Source organism: Zeugodacus cucurbitae, chromosome 4 (assembly GCF_028554725.1).
Source record: "Zeugodacus cucurbitae isolate PBARC_wt_2022May chromosome 4, idZeuCucr1.2, whole genome shotgun sequence".
Classification (NCBI taxonomy): Eukaryota; Metazoa; Arthropoda; class Insecta; order Diptera; family Tephritidae; genus Zeugodacus; species Zeugodacus cucurbitae.
Window position 1 is genome coordinate 6,560,347 of NC_071669.1, and position 26,885 is coordinate 6,587,231.

The 26,885-nt window shown below is 34.7% G+C and overlaps 1 protein-coding gene across 10 annotated transcripts in view; it reads right to left on the reverse strand.

Moving 5' to 3' along the window:
* LOC105208364 (brain-specific angiogenesis inhibitor 1-associated protein 2) overlaps positions 1–26,885 on the reverse strand; it is a 73,355-nt gene that overhangs the window by 6,784 nt on the left and 39,686 nt on the right. For 8 of the 10 annotated variants that reach the window (XM_054228777.1, XM_054228776.1, XM_029044613.2 and 5 more), the window contains exons 2-8: positions 22,671–22,785; positions 4,190–4,265; positions 3,984–4,067; positions 2,382–2,443; positions 2,113–2,310; positions 1,965–2,030; positions 40–261 (exon numbers count right to left, since the gene is read on the reverse strand). In XM_054228777.1, coding sequence (XP_054084752.1) covers positions 40–261; positions 1,965–2,030; positions 2,113–2,310; positions 2,382–2,443; positions 3,984–4,067; positions 4,190–4,265; positions 22,671–22,715 — 753 coding nt within the window. In that variant the 5' untranslated portion in view covers positions 22,716–22,785. The remainder of the gene's footprint in view (positions 1–39; positions 262–1,964; positions 2,031–2,112; positions 2,311–2,381; positions 2,444–3,983; positions 4,068–4,189; positions 4,266–22,670; positions 22,786–26,885) is intronic. The other 2 variants (XM_054228775.1, XM_054228774.1) reach the window with 1 other exon arrangement.

A 26,885-nucleotide genomic window follows, 5' to 3' on the forward strand; every position in this document is an offset into this window, starting at 1 on the left:
TATATTGTATAAGTATGTATTTTGATTGCCACTACTCACCATCCTTTTGCCAGTGCTGGCTGTGCTGTAGCTACCGCCACCGCCCCCTTCGTATACTGCAGCTGCTGGTATCACTTCACGTGAAGCGGCAATTTCTTGCCAATTTTCCAAATTGTTATCAATTACCAACTTGCCAGTGCTGTGATAGGCCATCCAATGCTTGGCGATGGAACATTGACGTTCCAACACGAAACCGTAGCGACGGCGCTCCTGTGTCATGGCCTATTAGGTGTGCGTATATCGAAATCAAAATTCATAAGAAATGTTAAAATGCGCTGTTTATCGTTCATATATGATAATGTGTTCTTCATACATGTTGCTCATTAAATAAATTACACATACAGTGCCTCTTTATACTCTCGCAACATGTTGCACAGAGAGTATTATAGTTTTGTCCGCGTCAAGTTAGACCTAAGCTATAGAAATCAAACTTTCAAGACACATTTCCCTTTACTACTCCATCGGATACACGGGACATTGGTATAATTGGATAATAACCACGCCCACCCCTCAAACTTAGGTTATGTTGAAAATATCTACCAAAAATTACACTACATTTTATGAAAAAGATGATACAGATAGGCGGCACTCAGATTTTTATAAAGAAGGGAAAATATGAATGGCACATCTCACTTATGGGGTCAAAAACCATTTCTCATGACCTATTTTATAATTTCAACAAAATTTAGTACATACTATTTTCATCTAATGAGGCCATCCTTTCAATATAATAATTTTCAATTTGCGAAATAATCTCTTCGTGCGTAAATAGTAATAAAAGAGAAGACGGACTGCAGGGTTGTGAAGTGGTAAGTAAATACTAGCAAATAAATTTATATACTACGTTGCAATATTCTCTGTTTTGAGTTGCCAGTGTTATAATTGTGGAAATTCTCTTTCATATAACACCATCAGATCATCAAAATCGGTTCATATCAACCGAAGTTATGATCATTCAAAGGTGCACCACTCCGTGGCCAACGGAAATGCCTATAGCGGATGTTGAATCACCGGAACCGGATATCGGATTCGACAGGAAACGGAAATCTGAGAAATGGAGCGAATGTGGAACGAACTGAAGTTGTCCACAAACCGGAAATATTCATGTTAACGGATGTTGAATCACCGGAACCGGAAACGAAACAAACATCAACTTAAGACAGATATCGATTACAGGAAACGGAAGTCTGACAAAGGATGCGGATGTGGAACGAACGGAAGTTGTTCACAAACAGGAAATATTCATGTTAATTACTCAAGATATCTTCTTTCGAAAATTTTGTATCTTTGGTATATCCTTTTGGAGGATTTCACTTCCGTCTTTACGATTTCCGCTAAATTTTAACATCCACTTCCTGTATCCGGTATTCGGTATCCGATTTAAGTTGGTGACAGTTGAATATCCAGTGGAGTTCCTCAACACTTTGTATGGTCATAACACCGGCAAATTTGAACGGATTTTGTTGATCTGGGTATCATATGAAAGGGAATTTTCACAGCTGTAACCCTAGCATATTCAACCTAAAGTTATTTTCTTAAAAAATAGTAATTGCACAGATATTTAATGTAGATTTCACTTTTAAGAACAAAATATACGCGAATTATATGAAACTAATCTAGGACTTCTCATACCCTCAATGTAATCAATTGTGATATTCAATTTTCCAAATACTGGACACATTTTATTTTCATTGAGGGAACATGTTGTTAGGAATATGAAATGGTTTGATGCCATAAATTTATGAAATGCTTTAAACATTAAATTGTTTGTAATCTGAATTCAATTTCAGTTCTACAAATGAGTTATTAAACAAAATTTATTTTAAAGTTTTGCAGACAACTGCATTGTGGCCTTTAAAGCTGCGAGAGTATAAAATGTGCGGTTACAAACGAATTTAGCGCTTCCTTACTTGTTTTTTACTTACATTTTTGTAGCTTTGTTCGCAAAATGCGTCCAACTTTTTCTTTTGATCTTCCAATATTTGTAGATTCTGTTAGTGATACAACAAAGTAAATTTAATACTTAAGCATTTTGGTTCCACTGTGTACACTGTTATTTAGCAGTTCACTTACCCTCAACTCCTTTTCCGTATTCTCAGGACTAGCCTTTTTCTTGCGCTGTTTCTTCATTGTGGAAACGGCCTTCTGATAGCTCTCCATGCGCACTTTGTGCTGTTGCAAGAATTTCTTCTGTTCATGTTGCACAACTTTTGTGTCCTTCTCCAAATTTGTCTCCAATGGCACCAATAAATCAACATAGAAAGCCTTCAACTATAAGCAAATAGAAAAAGATGAAATATTTCAAAATCGTTTAGCCATGAGTCAGCAGCGCAATTACTCACAATATTCATTTGTTGCTCTTGAATTTCTTTGTAAACGCTGACAACATTCATCAATGCCGCACCTTAAAAAATAATAAACGAATAATAAACGTTTAAACCTTTGCAAATGTTGATGGGAAACACATATAAATGTTGAAAAATTAAAAAAAAAACTGAAAATTATCAATTATAATTAACATTTAACAGCAGCAAATGAGCAATCAACTTGTTCTTAAACAGTGTCTTATACGCTTGCGAAAGCATGCGACAAGCGTGTCGATAACTGCTCGGTAATATTCGTATTTGTTACAGCAATCAGCGTCATGTTGCCGCAACTTATTCTAGCAACACATGCAACTCGATGAGGTTGCTGTTTATACTTATATACATATATATGTATGTATATGCTTCCTAGTTTGTCTTGTTATTTTTATACTCTCGCAACAAATGTTGCTAAAGAGAGTATTATAGTTTTGTTCACATAACGGTTGTTTGTAACACCCAAAACTAAACGAGTTAGATATAGGGTTATATATACCAAAGTGATCAGGGTGAAGAGTGGATTTCAAATCCGAATGTCTGTCTGTCCGTCCGTCCGTCTGTGCAAGCTGTAACTTGAGTAAAAATTAAGATATCGTAATGACACACTTATTTCTTGGCACCATAGGAATGTTGCTTTTGAAAATGAGTAAAATCGGACCACTGCCACGCCCAAAAAATGGCGAAAACCGAAAACACATAAAGTGCCATAACTAAGCCATAAACAAATCTATGGAAATGAAATTTGGTATGAAGGATCGCACTATGAAGGGGCATATTTGGATGTAATTTTTTTGGGGAAGTGGGCGTGGCCCGCCCCCAAATCGGTTTTTTGTATATATCTCGCAAACCAATAGAGCTATATAAACCAAACATTCTGCAGTCGTTTTTTTAAGTCATTTCTTAATACAGTACAAAAATGAAAAAAGTCAGATAAGAACCACGCCCACCTCCCATACAAAAGTTAGGTTGAAAATTACTAAAAGTGGGTTAACTCACTAACGAAAAACGTCAGAAACATTAAATTTCACATAAGAATTGGCAGATGAAAGCCAAGGAACTACTTAACCGATTTCAATGAAACTTGGTTTGTAATAGTTTCCTTACATTCCAATGATATGTTGTGAAAATAGGCCAAATCGCTTCACAACCACGCCTACTTCCTATATACCAGAACTTTGAAGACAATCTGAATCATTTACTTTACAATATATAAAGTAAGTACTAGTGAAGATATCGGTGCAGAACTTTGCACAAATACTATGTTAATAGTGTGGCAGACCCATTCTAAAAATCGCCGAAATCGGACCATAGGATTTTAAGGCCCCATATATCGAACACGAGGACCTCGGTGCTTCTAACCTAATATTATGGTTTCCAACTTTCAATGGACTTTATATATTTATATTGTATATGACGAATATGTGTTTCATATTGTGTATTATATAATAAAAATAAAGTTAAATAAATAAATTGCTAGAGTATAAAATGTTCGGTTACACCCGAACTTAGCCCTTCCTTACTTGTTGTTGTTGTTTTTATTTTTTGTAATTATTATTTCTACATTATCTTCGTTTTTCTTACCAATATCGCTAGTTCCACTTTGTTGTGCATTCATGGCCAGCTTGGCTAATGCTTCATTGAAAAGGCGTGACGCAGATGCAGCACCTGTGCAGCAATATAGAAGAAGATAAAGGCGAACGTTATTAAAAACCCGTAAAATACTTAGATATTTTAGCAGTGAAGTATTTTTGTTGTATTTTCAATTATTTGATGTATTTTTTACTCACCATGCAGTGCCTTCAAATACCCTTTGCCGGAGGAGATGAGTTGACGTGCACCGGGATTGAATTTCTCTAATATGTTCTGCAATGAAAGGAAAAATAATATTAAATAAAGTTTTTACTACATTTTGTATTAAGATTTCCAATCTTAGTTGTTTGATTCTTTGCCATTTTTAAAAGTTTGGAAACACATAGCAGAATTATTTTGTTTTTGATAAAGAGAAAGTGAGGGAAATGTCACTCAAAAACATAAGGTTGGTGTCATAAATATATTAGTGGATTACAATTACTCTTATGGGTCGACTAAACACATTTTCGTTAATGACTTAGAGAACATTTAATTCGTCTGCAAAAGGAACACCGAATAGAGCTCATAAAAGTAATGATTTTCGAAGAAAAAGCAACCCAAATTTGTACCTCAGAGCTAATAACATCGGGCAACGGCTCCTTAATTGAAGTTTTCACTTCGGAAAAAGACACTAAGAGTCGTTTGAGACCAGAACAAAATTTAAAAATAGACTCACAATATTAACAAAAGCTAACCCACACAAGTTCAAGTAGTAGTATATGAGATGTGTTAAAAAAATTACGGGAATTTTCGTATTTTTTGTTTTTGAGAAAAATATTTATTTTTGCGTCTATATCAACATTGTTGTCTTCAAAATTCGATATTAGGCACGATTGCCACCGCTTCTACCAATCGTCGAAACTCTCCTCAAACTCAACTTAGATTGATTGCCTTTGGTTTTATCAACGATTTTTCGTATCCTTGTAAAATGACGGCGCTTTAATTATTTTCCCGTTATTTTTTGAACACACCTCGTATTATTGTTGTGTTCGAAACATGCCATAACAAATTTGTTATGTCTCTTATTTTTCTTATTTATTATTTTAATAAACAATATATGTATATCTTACAGAAATTAAGCGCCGCATAATTTTTTTCTTTTAAGAGAAACTTTCTCACAACTCAGGAAAAATTAAGCTAATAAAAATAGTTGTTATTGTATTATTAAATTTCTTTTTCAGTTGTTTGTTTTTATTTCTAAGCACAAGGCATACTTTTATCTCGCTTATTTCATTAACTTAACGCTCGATCAACGATTAGTTAATATGCTAATGCGTTTCTAATTCTAAAGTTCGTTAGCATGGTTTCCACTCTCTGTTGTCTCGTTGGGCATGCGCTGTTGTCGGTTGATCACGCAGCTGTTTTTTTCATCACAAACTCGTAGTCAATGACTTTGGTATGTGTGTCAAATGCAAATCTTATTTTTATTATTAATTAATATGGCACATTAAAGAATAGATGAAAAGATTCGAAATTAATTTTGTGGCGAATATAAATAGAAATAAAAAAAAGAAATCCATATGTGTGGTATAAATTTTAAAATTTCAAATTAAATGAGAATGCAAGCTAAATGTTTTGGCGCTATTAAAAAGTGATAAAATAACGTTTTGTACTTGGGATTTTTATTCTATGATAAAATTTTTATTTTATTAAAACAATGGTGAGCTTTAAGCTCTGAAATTTAACATTGCTTCAGAACAAACATTTTTTTTGTTTTCATTGGATACCATATAATATAATTGTTGATAAATGCTAATTAAATTTTCTAACGAGAATATGCAATATAATCACATATTTCTCCCTAACTTATCAGATACAGTATTCGCTGGTTTCCCATACTATTGAGTCAAATGCCATCACTTCCTAAGCGGCGCCCATTTTAATCAATTTAGTAAACAAACATTATTATTTATTTTTGCAAACATATAAATAATTATAAATTCTATTTTATCACAATATCACATACATACTATTGGAATGCGCATTGGCATGCCATACACGCCCAATACGTCGTGACTTTTAATAATAGCTATGAGTAGTTTGCACTTCAAAAAAGTGATATGCTAATCGCAATTTTATGAGTTACTCATTGAAATAGCATTTAATTGGCATTCATGATCTTTAACACATTGAAGAAGCAGAAATTGTTCTCACACCTTGGTATAAGACTAATGAAATTATATATTCATAAACGATTTACTTTACATTTATCGTTCAACAAAAACTATATTATACATTTTCTATACTTATATGTATATATTTATAGTAATTTTAGCTAACAAACTAAAGCAGTCATTACTGACCCATAAAAAAAGATAGGTGATAACTGATAGAAGATTCATAGCTGTATCTTTTAATAAAACCTCAATTTATCCCTAAACTTTTAAGAAAATTTTAAATTTAATTTTCTACAAAATTTGTAATACGAAATATGTTTACGAGGTGTGTTCAAAAAATAAAGGGAATTTGATAATTTCCAATTATTATTATTTTGTAGTATGTTGATACACAAGCCGCAGAAGTAAGATAGTTTTTATGAGCTTGACGATATGCGTTTGTTAAAAGTTCACACTTTCCTGCTTATTCGTGCTTTCTTGGCCAAAAAAAATATTGTAACGTTGCCCCATCCTCCATATTCGCCAGATATGAGTCTTTTTCTTCTTTCCCAAAATAAAGAGAACCTTAAAAGGAAATCGTTATATAAGCAAACGAGGAATCGCTGAAAGAGTCAAAGGCTATCCCAAAAATCGAGTTTGAGAAGTGTTTTGACATAAGTGTATACTATCGAATGGAGACTTTTTTGTAGGCGACATTATCAATGTAAAAGAACGAATGAATATTTTTTTCAATAATTCGATAATTCCCGTTATTTTTGGTATACACGTATAGATAATCTATAGTCATATATATCATCAAGGCAGAAGAAAGAATGAATATTTTTTCAAAAATTCGAAAATCCCCGTTATTTTTGGAATACACGCATAAAGAATCTATAGTTTATTATAATTTATGTAGAACGAATGAAATTATCGATGAGAATTATTTTTTTATGTGACCTAAAGAATTGAAAAAATAAGTATTTAAAGTTTTGTCTTTTCAAGGAACCCCGAAAAAATTCTAAAAAAACTCAGATTTAAAACAAATTTGAAAAGCTTTAAGTGCCATTTTTCTACTCAATTTCTAATACGCAATATTTTTATGTATGTACAAAATGCCTCTATTACCAACAATTTTTGTCGCTTTGCGCTAATTTATTTATTTCTTTTATTTCTTCCTTCATAGTGTATGTATATCCGCCACTTGAGACGCTGTCATTGTTTAAAGTGTTTCAAAGTGTTATTTAATTTGTTTACTTTTGCAACATTCTTCAACATTTTTTTTCTCTCTTTTTTCATAATTTTACACATTTATTGTAGGTGTTTATGGTTAAATAACCAAAGATTACTAAGAAAAGTATTTGAAAGGCGGAAACGACAAATAAACATGCACATATGTATATTGAATATACATTTACTATATTTATTTATTGCTGCGCGCACTCACATATCACATAGCGCTGTCAGACAATTAAACTATTGTTTAACCCGCAAAATGCGCGCATGCGCGGTGACCAGCGCAACCAGGCGGCTAATTAAGCTTATATGTGCTACGTACAAATTGCGTTATTTCGCTTTTCTTTGCTGGTGCTGCTGCTGGAATGTGTTATGTGGTAAATGAATATTTATATTGTGTGCGGGTATGTTAATGATTTATGACTGCAAATTGTTTATGACGTTCGCTTCGAATGGTAGGTATGAGTACGCTTGAAAGCAGTTGACGGTTTTGTGTGGAAATCTTTTTTAACTAAATGACAACGCTTTGATGGCATGTCACGAGATGTGTATGACAGTTTAGCACTTTTATAAAAATTGAAAAAATAAAAAAAAACTTTTTTTGACATATTTTATTTACAAAGGGTTGAAAACAATGAAGTGCACTCAGTGGAAATTTTGTTCAACTCGAAGTGGTCATTGAAACTAAATTATATTATTTTGGAGATTTAAAATCACTTTGTAGCAATAGTGAATCGCAAAGAAAGATGAAGGTTCACTTAAAATAAGTTTTTAAATTACTTAAAAATTTTCAAAAATATTTTTCTAAAAAACATTTTTTTTTTTTGAAAAACTAGAAGCTTATTACGTTACATTTTTTTTAATTTTTTCTAAATTTTTTATATTTTTTATTCACTAAAAAAATTATTGCCAAACAACCATTTATCACCTCATTTTCCGCCTGCTGCCTTCCGCACAACACACACACACACGATTATTTCACATTAAAACACTTTAAATTCGGCCAAACCGTTTAAATCATTGTTGTTGTTGTTGCGAGCGCCACAATTAATAACAAACAAAAACACTATTGCTTTGGCATTTTGTGCCACATTAACGCCAACTTGCTATTAAATGCTGTGGCACGTTGATTGCGTGTTATTTTGTTGTGCCATGCTATGCAGTTCTACATGTGTGTTGCTACACATTTGCCGCTGCCACAAACGAAATTTCAATTCAACGGCCGCCGCCACAAAATGTTGTCAGCCATCAAATTATTTTATTGCCCGTGTTTTTATTACTTGAGTGCCATTTGTTGCTATTTCTACTGCGTTTTTGTTGCCCGCCCAACCTGTCTTTGTTGCGCAGTCGCGCATGTGTGATGTCATTTTTTACAAATTTAATTACAAAATACTTGTCAGCCTGCAATTAATTCGTTCATGAACGTGCGATTTTGTCGTTGTTTTCTGTACGTACGTACATACATTTATGACAGCAAGTCGGGAGTTTATTTGTGCATATTTCATTTCTTTTATTTTTTGGTGGATGCGCTGTAAGTGTGTAAGTGGCGACGCTGCTCGTGCGCATAACATTGACAGTGAGTTTTAAGTGTAATTTGGATTTTGTCATCATCTTTATTTTTTTAGCTTTTGTTTGTAAAGAAATTTTATTTTTTATTTTGACACATTTTCTGTAATATTTTTGTTTTGAATACTTTTTTGACCTCAATTGACTTACTTTTCGCTGAATAATTTATGGTAGAGAAGAAAGAAAAAAAAAACTCAAGGAACAAAACTCTTTCAATTCATAATTTTGAAAGAGTTTAAATATTCTTGATTGAAGTGCGCCATGACAGATGGACGAAATCGGAGCATTGCCACGCTGACAAAATAGCGTTAAACCAAAAGCTGAAAAGTGCTATAACTAAAAAATTGTGTACAGAGGATCACTATTGAGAGGGATATACTTGGATTTTTATAAAAAAAATTTTAAATGGGTGTGGCGTTGCCCTTTTTTGCTTCTGATTTCATTAAAATTTTGTACCTAATATTTCCTTGTCCAGCGGTTACCAACAGAAAATGGACGAAGTCGCTTAACAATCACGCCTAATTTCATCTGATTCGTTCACTTTACTATACACATATACATCAAGAATTAATGAAGATACCGGAACACAACTGCACAACAACAAGGTAAGGAATTTTTATAGTAGTATACCTAGTTTTATAGGTATACTACTATAAAAATTCTCGCAAAGGGACTAACAGTCAAGGCCCCAGATATCGTGTATGTGACAATGGATAATTTTTTACCAAAAAAGTAGATAAATCTCTCAGATAATTTAAGGCCTCAGATATCGAGCATGTGCCAATGGATAACGCCTAATTTCATCTGATTCGTTCACTTTACTATATACATATACATCAAGAATTAATAAAGATACCGGAACACAACTGCACAACAACAAGGTATTTGAGGTATGGCATCACTACTATAAAAGTTCTCAAAAAGGGATTACAATTTTTCAAGGCCACAGATATCGTGCATGTGCCACTGGATAATTTTTTACCACAAAAGTATATAAATCTCTCAGATATTTTAAGGCCCCAGATATCGAGCATGTTCCAATGGATAACGCATAATTTCATCTGATCACTTTACTATATACATATATATCTAGATCAACTGCACAACATCAAGGTATCTGAGTTATGGCATCACTACTATAAAAATTCTCAAAAAGCGATTACAATTTTTCAAAGCCCCAGATATCGTGCATGTGCCACTGGATAATTTTTTACCAAAAAGGTAATCTCTCAGATATTTTAAGGCCACAGATATCGTGCATGTGCCACTGAATAATTTTTTACCAAAAAAGTAGATAAATCTCTCAGATATTTTGAGGAAATTCTAAGCGAATATTTTTTTCTAACAGTGCGTCGGGTCCTAACTTCTCCAGCTCCGATTTACCTTATATTCGGATTATCAAATCCGGTGAGCTTTAACCTGTATATGTCGGTTAATATGTGAGATATCTTACCAAAATTAAATGAGCGTATAGCCTTGAATATAATGTAGCAGAAATGTGCGAAATCGGATCAGAAATTATCTCATCCCTCATATAACATATATTAGGTTCGCCTTACGCCTTTTTGTCTTTTGAATTTCTCGGCTATGTATAAAGCGCTACAGAGCTCGAAAGGTTTTGACATAACCTACAAAACGACACTGTGCATGATTAGTTTAGATATTCGACCCATTTTTGAAGCGGATGGTGACTGGCGTTGAAAAATTGATCACATACGACAATATCAAGCGAAAACGGTCATGGCCGAAGGCCGGTGAATCGTCCCAAACAGTGGCCAAGTCGGGATTGACGGCCAGGAAGGTTTTGCTGTGTGTTTGGTGGGATTGGAAGGGACTGCTGCCATATGGCCAACGCTTAATTCTACCATCTACTGCGAACAACTGGACCGCTTGAAGCAGGCGATCGATCAGAAGCGTCCAGAATTGGCCATCAGGTAGGGTGTAGTGTTCCGCCGGGACAACGTCAGACCACACACTTCGTTGATGACTCGTCAGAAGCTACGGGAGCTCGGTTCGGAGGTTTTATCGCATCCACCATATAGCCCGCACATAGCGCCAAGTGATTACCACCTGTTCCTGTCCATGGCGAACGCCCTTGGTGGTGTAAATTTGAACTTAAAAGAGGCTTGTGAAAAGTGGCTGTCCAAGCTCTTCGCAAATAAGGAGGGAGGATTTGAACACATTTTATAAAGCATTGAATAAAGAGCAAAAAACGGAAGGGACAACCTAATACAATGATTTTCGTTCTTCTAGAAGGCTTTATGCCGAATGTATGGCTTAAATTGTGTGTTTTCATAAAAACAAATCACATAAATAAATTGCTAGGGTATAGAATGTTCGGTTCCACCCGAACTTAGCCCTTACTTTATTGTTTTCTTTGAAATAGCAGTAAAAATCTTAAAATGTTTCGAAAGCAAAAATTATAAATTGCTTGCGAGAAAGTATTGAAAGCAAAAGTTAAGTGTTCGCTAAAGTGAAATATTATACAAAACAGCGAAATCATTAACTAGAATGCTGTCAACGAATATTGATTGATAGCTTGCCTTAAATATATGTGTATTTGAATACGTATTAAAGTAGTAAATTCCGCTTATTTTTCTAAATATTTCACTTTACACTCTCCATTCACAAAGCAACAATAACAAAAAGTAGCATAAAACCATTACTGGATATGCATTTTTATACCGAAACTACATCAAGATAATTTACGAGCCATAATTAGTTGCGCAATTACAAGAACAACAAATGAACTGCTTGCTATGCATACGAATGCAACCGGTTTAGTGATGGCTATCTAGTTAAAAAAATAACTGCAATGAACAGCTTAAGCGGACAAATTGCCTCGTGGCTATTGACTACCGTGGCCACAGCACAGACGGGCCACATGAAATATGCGACGCACTCGTCCATATGTATGTGTGTCTAACACTTTCATTGACCGGCGAATAGTGAATGTAGGTAATACGCGGCAAAAGTCAATGTGTGGCATGCGCATACGTAAATCAGCTAGACCACTAAGCCAACAACAACACACTTACCCCAGTTCGGAGATAGTGGCAAGCTAATAGTTTTAGAAAATTCAAGCTAACTTTTCTAATAAATTTCAGTTGCATACAACTTATTGTACTTATTGTAGTGCAACGCGCATACCACTTTCCACACACACATGCCACAATAGCTGCCAACTAATATGGCGGCGCAACTAAAGGCGCGCATAGCATTGAATTGAATACTAAAATGCCATACACAGGCACACACACATACATACCAATATAATCATCTAAATCTACTAAACGCTTTTATTCATTCTAACATCTACTACATACATACACACACGCTTTGGTATGCGCTGATTGAGTAGCTCTTGACTTGACTGCAGCCAACTTGCAACGAAAGACTTAAGCAACAAACCTGCTAAGCTAATGGCTAAATTGGCGACGTCGGCACAGGCCAGGGACACACCTACCAAATGTTTACCGCCTAGTTTTTCTAAATATCACAGCGGTTTGTTGTTGTTGCTGGTGTTTGTTGTATTGTGCCGCAAGAATGCCAATTAGAAAAAAATGCTGCTCAGCTGCAAAGCGAAGCCAAAAACGAATTTGTATTCATTCGCAGTGTGTGTATGTGTGTGTGTGTGGAAAATTTGTGCATGGCATTTAAGGCAATGTTTTTAAATTGTGGGGTGGCATAGCTGGAATTGATTTAGAAAACCAGATTTAAAGGAAATTAGACTAGATTACGCATGACAAATAGTAATTTTAAAGCAATTAGTGACAAGTTAAGTAAATTGCGTTTTCCAAATGCATGTTTATGTTTATCTTTGTGATCGTAAATTTAACTCTTGCCAAAATAAAGCTTTTACTTGGGCAAAGTTATATGTAGATTATATTCTGTAAATATATATATTTAGAACATCATAAGTTTTTGGTTATTTTATTACTAGTACTTACTTTATATATTGTAAAGTAAACAATTCAGATTGTCTTCAAAGTTCTGGTATATAGGAAGTAGGCGTGGTTGTGAAGCGATTTGGCCTATTTTCACAACATATCATTGGAGTGTAAGGAAACTATTACAAACCAAGTTTCATTGAAATCGGTCGAGTAGTTCCTGAGATATGGTTTTTGACCCATAAGTGGGCGACGCCACGCCCATTTTCCATTTTGTACAAAAATCTGAGTGCAGCTTTCATCTGCCATTTCTTATGTGAAATTTAGTGTTTCTGCCGTTTTTCGTTAGTGAGTTAACCCACTTTTAGTAATTTTCAACCTAACTTTTGTATGGGATGTGGGCGTGGTTATGATCCGATTTCTTTGATTTCTTTAATTTTTGGACTGTACTAGGAAGTGGCTAAAAAACACGACTGCAGAAAGTTTGGTTTATATAGCTCTATTGGTTTGCGAGATATGTACAAAAAACTTAGTAGGGGGCGGGGCCACGCCCACTTCCCCAAAAAAAAATACATCCAAATATGCCCCTTCAAAGTACGATCCTTCATACCAAATTTTATTTCCATAGCTTTATTTATGGCTTAGTTGTGGCACTTTATGTGTTTTCGGTTTTCGCCATATTGTGGGCGTGGCAGTGGTCCGATTTTGCTCATTTTCGAAAGCAACCTTCCTATGGCGCCAAGAAATAAGTGTGCCAAGATATTCATTAAGATATCTTAATTTTTACTCAAGTTACAGCTTGCACAGACGGACAGACAGACATTCGGATTTGAACTCCACTCTTCACCCTGATCACTTTGGTATATATAACCCTATATCTAACTCGTTTAGTTTTGGGTGTTACAAACAACCGTTATGTGAACAAAACTATAATACTCTCTTTAGCAACATTTGTTGCGAGAGTATAAAAATTTTGATTTAAGGGGCTATACCAGTGTGACATTTTCAAAAAACCGAGTTTTTTTATTTTTTGCTTATTCGATAGTTCATACTTTCAATCCTGTCAATATCCTGAAAAACGGTAAAGTCGTATTTTGAATAGTTTTTCAATATTTTTTGTTTAAGCTACTCATTCGGCCAGAATCATGCACTTTTTTCTTTTTTCTTGGCACCACGGAAGACTGCATATAACTCTGTGACTATTCAATATTTTTGTAAAAAAAAATTTAATAAAGCTGAAAATATACCTCGATCGAGTACTTTCTTTTAAAAAATTCACGAAAATCGCCTAATTTCTCATGGGTTACACTGGTATAGCCCCTTAAGCCGAAGTATTTTCCTTTTGAAAGCAATCTATTAGCAGGCTTATCACTTGCCATAATGGAACCATAAATGTTAGCGACTTTAGGTGTGTTCAAAAAAAAACTGTTTCAGAAAAATAGCTCTTCTTTCTTTTTGTAAAATCGGAAAAAGTGGCCTGCATGCCTGGCGCATATCGAGGCTGGGGCATCATTCCAGAATTATTTTTGGCTAAGAATTCACGAACAAGCAAGAAATTATAAGCTTTTAACAAACGAAAATCGTCTAGAATTTCCCGTTGGTTTTTGAACACACCTCGTATAATCATATATTAGACAAACTATTGGATCGACAACTTTCAGCTTCCTAACTATTTCTAATTTCCTTACCAAAGTATTGATAATTTCCATTACAGTACTTAAGGTCTTCTAATAGCGAGGAAATAGTTGTTTACATTTCTATTGCATTCTTCTTGAATATTGCTCTGTCATAAATTTTACTGCTTCCTAGGAATGTCAAGAAGCTGCAAATAGATGTCATGACTCTCACATACCAGTAGTCATATATCAAAGATGCCGAAATGGTAGCTACTTAAACGGTTGCAAAAGGCATTCACAAAATTTTTAAGACATTCCCAAGCAAATTCTTCTATATACATGAATATCATGAATCTACACAATCACACATACCAGTATTAACAATTTTGAAAGATCTTCGAGTATCGCATGCAGCTTCCCAGCCAATGAGAGCGCCATTCACTCATAAAAAAAACCTCAAAATACTATTAAATTTTGCACCTAATACCCGCACACACACACACTAGTAAATGACTAACACAATATTCTAATGCACGCCACTCAACCTTAAAATTCTGTACTCACTCTTGGCGCTTTTGCTTTATTTTGTGTTTCTCACTTGAATGAAGCCTGTTAATTTTTAAGTGCTGGTTGACCGCATTTTCTGCGTCAATCGGCAACAGAATAAAGCGAATAGAATAAAGAACTGCAAAGATGTTAAAAAGTGCATAGTAAGTAGAATAAGGTGAAGCAAGAGAGAGATAAAATAAAAAAAATATAATAAAAAAGAAATATGCAGTTCCCTTGCTGTGCAATTTCCAACAATAAATTCATTAAAAATACATAATAGGGTTTCCCTATTTCATACACAGGTGTTTATATACATATGTAGATATTTGTCGTGACGTGCGGTTTCTTCAATTGAGAACTGTGCTTATTCTTATTCCTTTTTTTATTTTCTTGGTTTCAAACGCATTTGGTTTCTGTGTTAAGCTTTAACAGACCAAACAAGTGACTGCTGTCTGGGTAAGCGGCGTTCCAAATATTAGTCACAAATCGCCTGCTGGTTTGCGTGCACCTCTACTGCGGTTTTAACCTATATTTTGTAGCAAATATGGGTGTTTCGTATTTATAGAATTGCATGATGAGTTTGTTTTGACATGGAATAACTTGTTCTTCAGCAGCAGACAACTGTGTTCACCGCTCAGAATAAGTTATGGGTACATCAAAAATCAAGAACTATTTATTTATGGTCTACAAATATTTAGCTGGGTTAATGTTGACACAAATGGCCAAGATCGATATAAAACGATTTAATCGATTTAATCGACCAGTGCTTGACCCTAGAGACATTTCCGCAAATGTCGAGAATTCGGCTCAAAAATTGACATTTTCAGTTGAGAATAAGTTTGGGATGCAAACAGATCTCTACAAATATTATGCTGGGTTAATGTTGACACAAATGTCCAAGATCGTCGTAAAACGATTTAATCGATTTAATCGACCAGTGCTTGACCCTAGAGACATCTATTGGAAAACGGCGGAAGCAAAGTTGTAGACTTAATATTTTTTTTTTATTTCACTATTGATGCACTCTGGAAGGCTGTATATGGCACATGTATTCTCAGTGAAATTGAAAAAAAAATAAAAATAATTTTTTTTTTATAAAAAAATATTTTTTTCGTTTTTAATAACAGAAGCTGTCCTGATTTCTTCTTCAATCTCTAATAAATTTTTTTTTATTATTTTGAATAACTTTTAAATCCAAATTCATATTCAACCCACCCTATATAGTTTTGCACACTCGTTTATGGCTTTCGCATACCTGTGGCATGCCACAGGCCACACACACCCATATACTCGTACAAATCAATACCACACAACCCATCAACGTCACATCAAACCAGCAGCGGAAGCATGACAGCGAACGTAACGACGGTGAGTGAATGTGAGTGAGTGAGTAAAGAGCATAGACAAACGTTAGCTGTGCTGACCGCAGGCGATGGTAAAAACTATTTTTTGTGCGCATAAACCGCAAAATAAAACAAAACTGTATTTATGTACATATATAACGAACAAAGGAAAAAACACTAGCAAAAGCTTTTCTGCACCAAAACACTTGTTGTACGTATAAAGCCAAACACAGGTGTGCTAAGCTGCCACACTTCGTTTTAACTAAGCGCACATATGTATATACATTTATGCTATATAAATAAAAGATATATATACAAGTATATATATATAAGTAAAGTCGCAAATTTATGCACATGTGGGCTTGGCTGCAAAAGTTCTTTGACCAAGAAACCTTTGAAATGCCATTGCTTGCTTAGAATACATACTCGTACATATATAAACACAAACCGTGTCCATGTGTGCTTGATATGCGTGCGTTCTACAAACTTATCTTTCACATTTAGCTCGTATTCTTTTATTTTTATTATTGTTGTTGCAATTTCTTTTTGCTCATTTGCCATACTTAACACACACACACATACAATTTGACTTAGTTTAGTGCTGTCTGCTAACCCTTTAGACTTTGCACCTCTCTCCTGACGCTCCTTCCAACTTTGTGCCCGCACAATAAATTGCACCTTTTTTCTTTCTTTGACTGTCAGCTCAGTTGGCCAGTTGGCGTATTGTTTGGCTGTTTATTTATGCTCTTTGTTTTTATAACTGGGCTTGGCTCTACATACTTCTGGCTGTATGTATTCGTGTGTATTGTACTGCTTGCAACAGTTTGGCATTTAGAGGGTTTCCCTAAATTGCTTTTACTGCACACTTTTACTGACTCGCATTATTTGTCTTCCATAGGGCTTATGCTATCGTTTAGAAGCTTCCTTCTCAACCCAGTTTCTGCACAGCCATATAGCTTGACCGAGTTGCCATTCTTATTGTGTTTTCTTTAAACATATCTTTTTTGTTTTCGCTTCTGCCAGTACGTTGAGCGTTGTCAGTATTCTTATACGAGTCAGTCCATATTATATGAGTACAGTAAGAATATTGAAATTTTTTGTTCACATGTGTGTATATTTTCATAAGTATCAAGTGAGTTCTATAAACCTTTGTAATATCTAAACACACAAAGATAAAAAAATACATATGCATAATTTTGCTTTTTTCCATCTTCCTCTCCTCTTTTATACTGTTTTTATTCACATGTCAAGCAATGCATTCAATCAGCAACCCACATCTATAATTTTACTTATTTCTTCATGTCTAGACACATAGCGTTAATTTTTATATACACATATATAGAAATGTATATACTCACGATTTTTACCACGTATATTTTTAATTGTGCAACATATGAGTATTGTAACGGATATTGTTCCTCATTACATCTTCAGATAAACGTTATCTAAGCAGGCAACACCCTTTTCATATATTTATTTTTTTCCCAGCTTGTGAGACAAGCCCATTTTTTGAGTATAAACCATAAACAAGTTTATAATCAGTTTGATCTCACATGCCATTTAATTTTGGACTGCTGTGAAAATGCCATATTAACACAGTTATCTCAATTTTACTAAAAATGTTAAGTATTTTTCATTAATTTCGATGAAGTAGAGTTTTTATTAGTAGGCAACATGTATTATAATGTTGCAGCAACATGTTGTTAGAAGTATAATACAGTTCCATACAGTTAACGATTCTTCGTATAACTAATTCGAATACCCATATTGAAATGTTGCAGCAACATGTTGCATCGTAAAAATAGTTTCGTTTAGATAAGTTTTCTGAATTACAGTTTTTTATCAGTACACAACAAGTATGTTTGTTAAAATGTTGCAGCAACATGTTGTACGAAACTTATTCATATATATTAAAATGTTGCTGCAACATGTTGCATAGTAAGAATAATTTCGTTCAGATAACTTCTATGAAGTATTGGTTTTTTATTAATACGCAACATATATCCACGAGAACATGTGATTGTTAAAAAGTTACAGCAACATGTATGATTTTAAAAATGTTGCTGCAACATGTTTCACGAAATGTATTAGTTACACCCAGATAACAGTTCTTTACATCCTCAGTTGCATCATCTCAACACTCATATTAAAAATGTTGCAGCAACATGTTGCAAGAAGTAAAAATGTTTCAACCATTTAACGATTATTTATATTATACTGTTCAAAATCATTAGTCGAATTTATTTCACAATATATAATATTCATATCCCTGTCCATCTGTGTCTTATTGCAAGAAATACCCTGCATAATCTTTAAGAATGCTGTCTGGAAGAGATCAAATTGGAAATTGCAATATTTCTATCATGCGAGAAACTACAAGCTGCAATATTTCTCAAAATTATGTCATAAGCACTTACATACATACAAGTTTATGCATGGTAGTATTATTGAAATTTCAAGCGAGTATGAAAGTCTACATGGTCTGACTAAGGCAAGCGAATAGAGTGCTCGTATGCCTGTTGAGTCTTCTTCACTAGCGGCGCATCACCGCCATTGTGCTATTATTTTCATTTTCCCTGTTTTTCTTCACCGACTAGCGATTATGCAACAAACTTTTGGCATTTTTGTAGCTCCACTCAACTGCTCAACAACACTTAGTGCACGCTTCTCATAGACACTGTGGCAAGTCAATACTTTTTCTTTTTTACCAGCAACATTTGCAAGCAAACATGGATTGTTGCATTTTGTATTTTGGTGAGTGAAAAAAGTGTACAACAACAAAAAGCACTACAACTGTAAATAAGTGCTTGCAATAAGTTTGTAAATAATTTTGTCAGCCACGCCACAGAGCTATTTACTAGCCACTAGCTAGTAAGCCTAGCATTATGCCCCAAGCTTGACCAAAATACTTTAGTTTTGCGGCAGCATCATATTGCGGAAATCTTGTCGAGCATTTTGGTATTTGAGCAGCAACAACTTTTCCTTTGCCAATTGTGTAGCCTTAAGCCGACACTTGCCGCCACACTTGCAGTGACAACTAGTTAAACTAATGTGGCAAGTTGCTCGCCGCCTTGTGCGAGTTGACAACAGGCAGGCTGCAAGTGGCAAGTGAGACAGCGAGTTGCATAAATTAATTGTTTTTTTCTGGTATTTCGCTAATTTCTTGTTTCCCATTTTCTGGCTTTTAATTTGAGCACACCACGTGCGAGTTGTTGTTGCTGTTTAATTGAAATTACACCAATTGGGCAAATTGCGTGAATTCGTTTTACATAATTTCATTTGTTGTTGTGGCGCTTTGAGGCTTTACATGTCCAACGCTTGTAGCTAGTGAGATAATTCAAAAGACTCAGGAAGCGAACGAGCGTAATACATGGCGTATGATGAATATGTGTGTGTGTTTGTGTGCTTTTACTTCCATAAGGGTAATCTAACAACATGCGCTAACTTCCTGCAAGTGAGAGTTAATTTGCATGCATATATTTTTAACCGGTAGCAAATCTGCATAATTGCATAAAGTTTTTAAAAAAATAAAGCAATTAAGCAAAAAAAAAACAAGATATTTGCATTATCTGCCTCTACCATTTAATTATAAATATATTATGATATCTTAATTTAACCAATTATTAATAAATTTCATATGTGTTTATGTGCTCATAAATCAAATAAGTTTGCATTTTTTTTATCAGCAGTAATTTATCTTTCAGACACACGACTTCTGTTATCCATTCCATAATAGCAATAGGCAAATCAAGTTAAATATAAACAAAAATGCGCATAAATTATGCCATTAATTTACTTGAAAACACTTTTAGCCGGTGGCACTGTATTTTAATAACTGCATAAAATATGGTCAAATGTAGCAAACCAGTTATTCATTAGCAAAAGAAGTTAAAATATGTGCATACAAGTATGGATATGAGTTTTGAGAGCCACAGTAAATATTGTGTAAGCACTAAGTAGTTAACTAAAAAATCTATAGCTAAAATTTTATTAATTATCATTGTTCAATTATGAGTTGACAATGAGACAGAATAGTAAATAATAAAATCTTTTAAATTTTGAAAATTTAAGTTATTGAAGTTAAGTCGACGGAATTCCTCATAGCTATACCCTCCGCGCGGGTGTCGACTGGGCAATGGGTGGCGTTGCTTGTACGGTGGTGGTTTTAGGCTGTCCATGGAAGGGCTAAGCCACTGCATTGTAGGCAGGCGTCACCTAGCTAAGGCTGGTGTAATCCCTCATCCACCTCGTCATGCAGCTCCACATGCAACCTCATGATAGGGTGGATGAGGGGTTACACTGGCCATTGCTAATGAGGTACCTGGCGATAGGTATAAAGCGCTAGAGGTAGAGTCCCCCGAATTTTTAAAAACTCAACATGGAGGACAAAACGAAGGATAAAGAGCTGGCTAGGATATTAGCCCAAACGTCGGTGGGAGGCGTGGCTGCTACCACCGGCGGACACAGTGAAACTACAAGCTGTGTCGCCAGCTGACGCACCTCCACTGCAACGGGAGCAAGTTGCGGTGGTTGTACTGTTACTGTCAAACCACAGTCCATGAAGACTCGGAGCAGGAAAGCGCCGTAAGCACGGAAAAGGAAGATGAACTTCTTCGCTCTCCGGAACTATCGACCGAGGGTTCCAACTCTGGCAACAAGAGAAGAAGCCAAGCAAGGAGGGGTTGAAGGCAAAGGCGCGTTATAAGCGGCGGTCGGGATTTGCAGCCGACTCGAAGGCAAGCCTAACCTGAAAGAAGAGGAAGAGAAAAGGTTGGCTTGGGCCAGAGAGCAGGTAAAGAACGGCCGGGCTCACTACGCCACTCGTAATTGGTTGAATGCTTCAAATCCAGCGTTTGCGAATCGCATTGAGGAACATATTGCGGGAAAGAGACAGCGCTCTACAGAAGGTGAAACGAAGACACCGACGAAAAGGAGGAAAGACACAGCCGAGAAGATAGACGTCAGGCATACGGACTAGAAGCCGACAACGTCCAAAGCAGCGGCGGCGGTCAATGAGATTACGAAACGACACTTGATCGTTGCGCTCATAGATCGCAGTAACCCGCTGGGGTCAAGATCCTGAAGTGTAGGACTTCAAAATTCCCGTTATTTTGTGAACACACCTTTTAATCTTTATAATCTTATCAATGAATTTCATTTTTATATGGTCCTCATACGAATTCTCAAGAGTAAAATTCTAGGAACGCCTTATGCTATATTTTCAACAAATCCGTAGAATTATGTGCTGTAGCATTGACGCTGGTCTGTGTTTCGTATGATAGTCTACTTTTTGAGATTTCCACAAATCATTATTTTCCATGAACACAGGTTTTTAGAAGAATAAGTGTCGTGAGTCAATAAGCTTCAACTCCAAATATTTTGCAATACTATTGAATTGCTCTATATATTTGAGATCTGCAAAGCTTGTGATGTCTCCCTAGAATATGATAAAAACCCATAAGGTACTTTTTCATGATCTCACTATCTTCACTGAATGATTTACGCCAATCAAATGTTGCTCTAATTGATAAACTGGACACTTCCTTCTTCTTCATATACTGGATACAAAATTTTAGGCAAATAGCAACAACAAAAGTGTTTTCTTTGAAAATATCTATTATCACCAAATATGGAAAAAACACAATACTTAGTTGAAAAACCTTTCCAAAGTTACTCACGTTAACAATGCCAATAACTGCTCGCAATTATTTAAAAAGTCAGGCGACATTTACTTGCTATCAGTAACACATTCAACCCACTTGATTTATATTTTATTTCACCAATTTTCAATCTATTGCAGTTTGTTTACATGAAATTTCACGTATTAAATAAATTTAATAGCTTGCCAACCACTTTCACTAACTTACAGCAGCGACAGAAAATCAGTCAACATCCTGCAATAGTCGAACAATTGCCAATTATTTTCGCTTCCTCCCAAACGAGCTAGCAAGATAAAAGTGAAAAGCCGAAACAAGCGGCAAGCAACTTTGGTTGCCATAAATGTGACAATCCACAGTTTGTCAGCGAGATACTGGGAAAGTAAAGTTGGGGGAGAGACTTGACACATTTGGAGGAGAGGTATGGATGGAGTAAAAAATATAATAAATATATATATTCATGGAGACTTATTTAAGTATATATGTATATAACATAAAAATAAATAAATTTATTAAATTCAAAAATATATTAAATATTCAGAAATAAAAATTAATATTTTTTTCTTAAAAAATTTCAAAAATAAATTAAATATTCATAAATAAAAAAACAATTTTTTTTTTTAATATTCAACTGTATTGCTAAATATTTTCCAAAAATATATATTTAATATTATGCGCACACCTACCTTATAAACGCCATCGACCATTTTGGTTATTTCTTCGGACTCCATTTTTGCTGTCTGCACCCGCAACGCTATTCCTTGTTATTGTTATTGTAATTCTGTTGTTAACTCAACTGAACTAAGTGCCAAAAGAAAGCACAAGAAAAAAAATAAAATTAATTTAAATGCGAACACTATAAACACATAATTTCGCGACAAACACGTGTGCGCCATAAAATATTATAAACAAACATTAGAAGACACCTAAAAATGAGTGCACTATTTAAATCTTTTTTTTTTGTGTTAAATGTTTGGTTGTTCGTGTTAAAATAAAAAAGGTTCACTGCGTGCGCTTTGGCGCCCATAAATTCACTTTCAGTTGGTTTTTATAGATATATAAGCATATATATGTATGCGCTTCACTTTTTTCTTGTTTTTATTTGTAAGTATGTATACATGCATATTTCACTTTCGAAAGTCGTTTGCGTCGCTTGAACGCTGCGCTGACGTTGCTATGATTTCCGTCAGCATCACTGTAGACCATTGGCCTTTCTGGGAAGCGCGTTCGCTGAAGTGCTTTAGGCATATTGTTGTTTTTACTACAGTTTTTGTTGCTGTAATTGATGCTGTTGCTGTTGCTGCGCTGGCTGAGATTGCTGCTTTGGCTGCCGCGGCTACCTTGGCCATTAAGCGTGCTTGCTTGACTTTTATTTCCTTAACTGGGCACATAAAAAGCGACTTCCAATTTAATGGCGTTTTTCTTCTTTTACTCAAAAATGCAGCACAGAAAGTTCAATAAACGTTATGGTGTGGTAGTTATTTGTTGTTGTTGTTTTTTCTTTCTTTGTAAGGTAGTTGTTTCTGCATACGTTTAACGATATATGATTTATGAGCCTGTCCGAAAAAAAAATTGTTGTTTTGGTGAACTTTTCTCTCTTATTTGGTTGCACCTTTCTCCCTGTGTATGTCGTTTTACTGTTAACTGATGGTTGTGATTATTGCTGCTTTTTGTGTGTGAAAACAATTTCTCTTTAATTTAATTTATTTTTTACGACCTTTAATTAGTGCAATTAATTTGGTGTTTTTAAACATGTGAAATGTTTGGAAGAGTTAAAGCTGGCAATAGTGTAATCTCTGAGCATTTTTTCCTTGATGAAAAAAACAGCTCAAATAATTCAAATGTCCTTAAGAGTCGACATAAGACTTGTAAATTCCTTAGTTTGCTGGATAAATGAAGGTCTTTACACTTTAAATATATGTTTAAAAACATGTTTGTTCAAAAAATACCGGAAATTTTTGAATTTTGAAAAAAACATTTATCTTTCGTGTACATTAACATTGTCATGTTTGTTCAAAAAATACCGGGAATTTTTTATTTAAAAATATATTTCGTCTACATTAACATAGTCGCCTTGAAAAAAGTCCCCATTCGATATGTCAGCCCTTCTTCGAATACAATCGTCGAAATCGTCAAACTCTATTCTTGGGATCACCTTTGGTTCTTTCAGCGATTTCTCGTGTGCTTGAAAACGAGAGCGCTTTAATTTTTTTCCGTTATTTTTTGAACACACATCGTTTCGATCGATATCATTTAACTTGGCTCTTATATCAATTCACTTGTTTTCTATTGATTTCCATCGTATTTCATCATGATCAATATGGTATATTTTTGATATAAAATTTATTTTCACTTATTGGACCACTCCCGTTTTAAACTTTCTTCGCTTGCAACCACATACAAACACAACACACCCAGTCAGTCATTCAATGACTATTGAACCGAATCCGGTCGTCTGTCTTGCCAACTTGTCCAATTCGCTCAATTCAACTCATCTCAAACTTGGCTTTTCAATAGAAATTCGATTTTTTTCTCAGCTACACATTTTCACTGCTGTTCTATAATTTATTGTTATTGTTGCTGCCAACACATGTTGCTGCTGCTACGCAACCATCTTATTGTTGCTGTTGTTATTTTATTGCAGTTTCATTCATATGTTGCTTATTGTAGTTGGCCGCTTTGAGCGAATTCTACAGTAGAGTAACGCGTCAAAGCCGCAGCAGTCAGTCTGTCACTGAGTGATGTCTTCAGATATGAATGAAGTGATTGTCGTTGATAATTTATTAGTTTGGGGTTTGCAGCTACACTGGAAGTGTTGTTGTTGTTGATTTTTTGCGTGGCTTTTTCTCGCATGCTTTGATGTGTCTTCATTTTTTTGCTGTTGATGCTTTACAACTTTCGGTTGCTGTTGCATGCTGACCGCGTTCCTCCTCAACGCCTCACATCCAAACCGATTTGTGTTTCATTCTTTATTTTCAGTTTTCTACTTCTTTTTTGCCACCATTCATACATTTCATACATAGTTTTTCTATTCTCGTCATTGTTGTTGTGTAAGCGCTGCTTATCGCACGGCGACTTACTGCTGCGCAACTTCAAGTGACATTTTAATCACTCATCTTTCAACATTTGTCAGCATTGTTGCTACCAAATTCACAACTTGTCAGCCGCGCATGTTGCTCCACTTGTATGTGCATTGTTGCTGTCATTGCGCTTAGTCATCGCGCGTAGCAGTTGTTTTGTGCTTTTGTTGTTGTTGGTTGTAAGTTTAACACTGTAACACTTTGCTTTGCCGTAATAAGTTGGGAGTTTTTCGTTTCTTTCGCAAGTTATTTGGCTTTGTTTTAACAGTGTTTTGAGATTGCTACAGTTGTAGTAGTAAATAGTTCTGTGTAAGAAATGTGCTGTGCTGATTTGCAAATAAGATGCGAACTCTTTTTAGGGTATTTTTTGTCTCAAATTGTAGTATGATGCTTCGAATCGGGTAGCTTTTAAGAAAATATAAGATAAGTAAGAAATACTATAAGTACGAGATGTGTTCAAAAAATAATGGGAATTTTCGTTTTTGAAAAAAATATTTATCGTCATTCGTCTAATTTATTGTTGTCGCCTTTAAAATAGTCCCAATTTCATTTTATGCACTTATATCAGCGCTTCTTCCAATCGTCGAAACACTTCTCAAACTCGATTTTAGTAATAGCCTTTACATATTTCAGGGATTTCTAGTAAGCTTGCAAAATGACTGCGCTTAAAGGTTTATTTTTTTTTTGAAAATAAGAAAAAGTCACTCGGAGCCATGCTTATCAACATAATTGAGTCTCAAAGTCTCAATAATACATCTAATTAAATAAACATAAGTTTCACCGTTTCCAGTTTTGCTTTAAGTGATTTAATTTTAGTAACATTTCGATTACTACTGCTTGACTACTAATTACTAATGTTCGCTTCCCACGCATCTTAGTTGATTGCTGTAAGACTAAAGCTTTCGATTTTTCAACGTTTCTCCATGCAGCTGCCAGACATATTCATGTCATTGGTTTTGTTCGGTTTGTATACATTCTGACTGCACTTCTGTGCTCATTTTTCTTTAGCCATATTGTAAAGCCTGCAACTCGCACAGAGCTATAGTTTTTTAAGCATATTTACCGAGACGAAAATGCATTTGCTGCCATGCGCATATTCCATATTAAATATTATTTAGACTAATGCGGAATTTATTATTTTTTTTTTGTAGAAAGTAATCATATACCAATTTAGAAAATTTTCTTTGATTGAATATATGGGTATAATATTGGGCTTTTCCAGCATACCAATGAAGCTCACTGAAAGTGTGAATAATTAACTTGAATTCTGATTCTCTTGTTAGAGAAATTTTAACTGTTCCATGATAGCTTTTACAATAACCAAAAATTTTATACCGATATGATTTCACCAGTGAAATATGTGTTGTACTCCAGTATTTGATTTAGCGCTTTATACTCATAGCAATAGCTTTTCATAGGCAATTTGTTCACAATCTATTTGAACTTTTTATTTTTCAAAATTCCATATTTTCCTTTATAAAATGAAATCTTTATTTAATCAACATTGTCTTTTATCCAAACAAATAATTTCCTGCCGCGATAAGCATTGAATATTCCTCAAACAACAACGATGTGTCAAACTCCAGCAGCCAGTATATTCAAATGCATCCCAAACCTTTTGAAAAATCTCGCATCATTTAACCGCTTTGTGCTCTTTATTATGTAAATAAGCATGCATTTCAATTAAATTGTTTATTTTTCCACATTTTCACGCTCGTTGCTTGTCATTTTTTCGCTGTCTGCCATAATTAATGTCAACGCTTTTATATGCAACAGCAACTGCATACAACTTCATTTCAACTGCAATGAAAGAGAGCATAA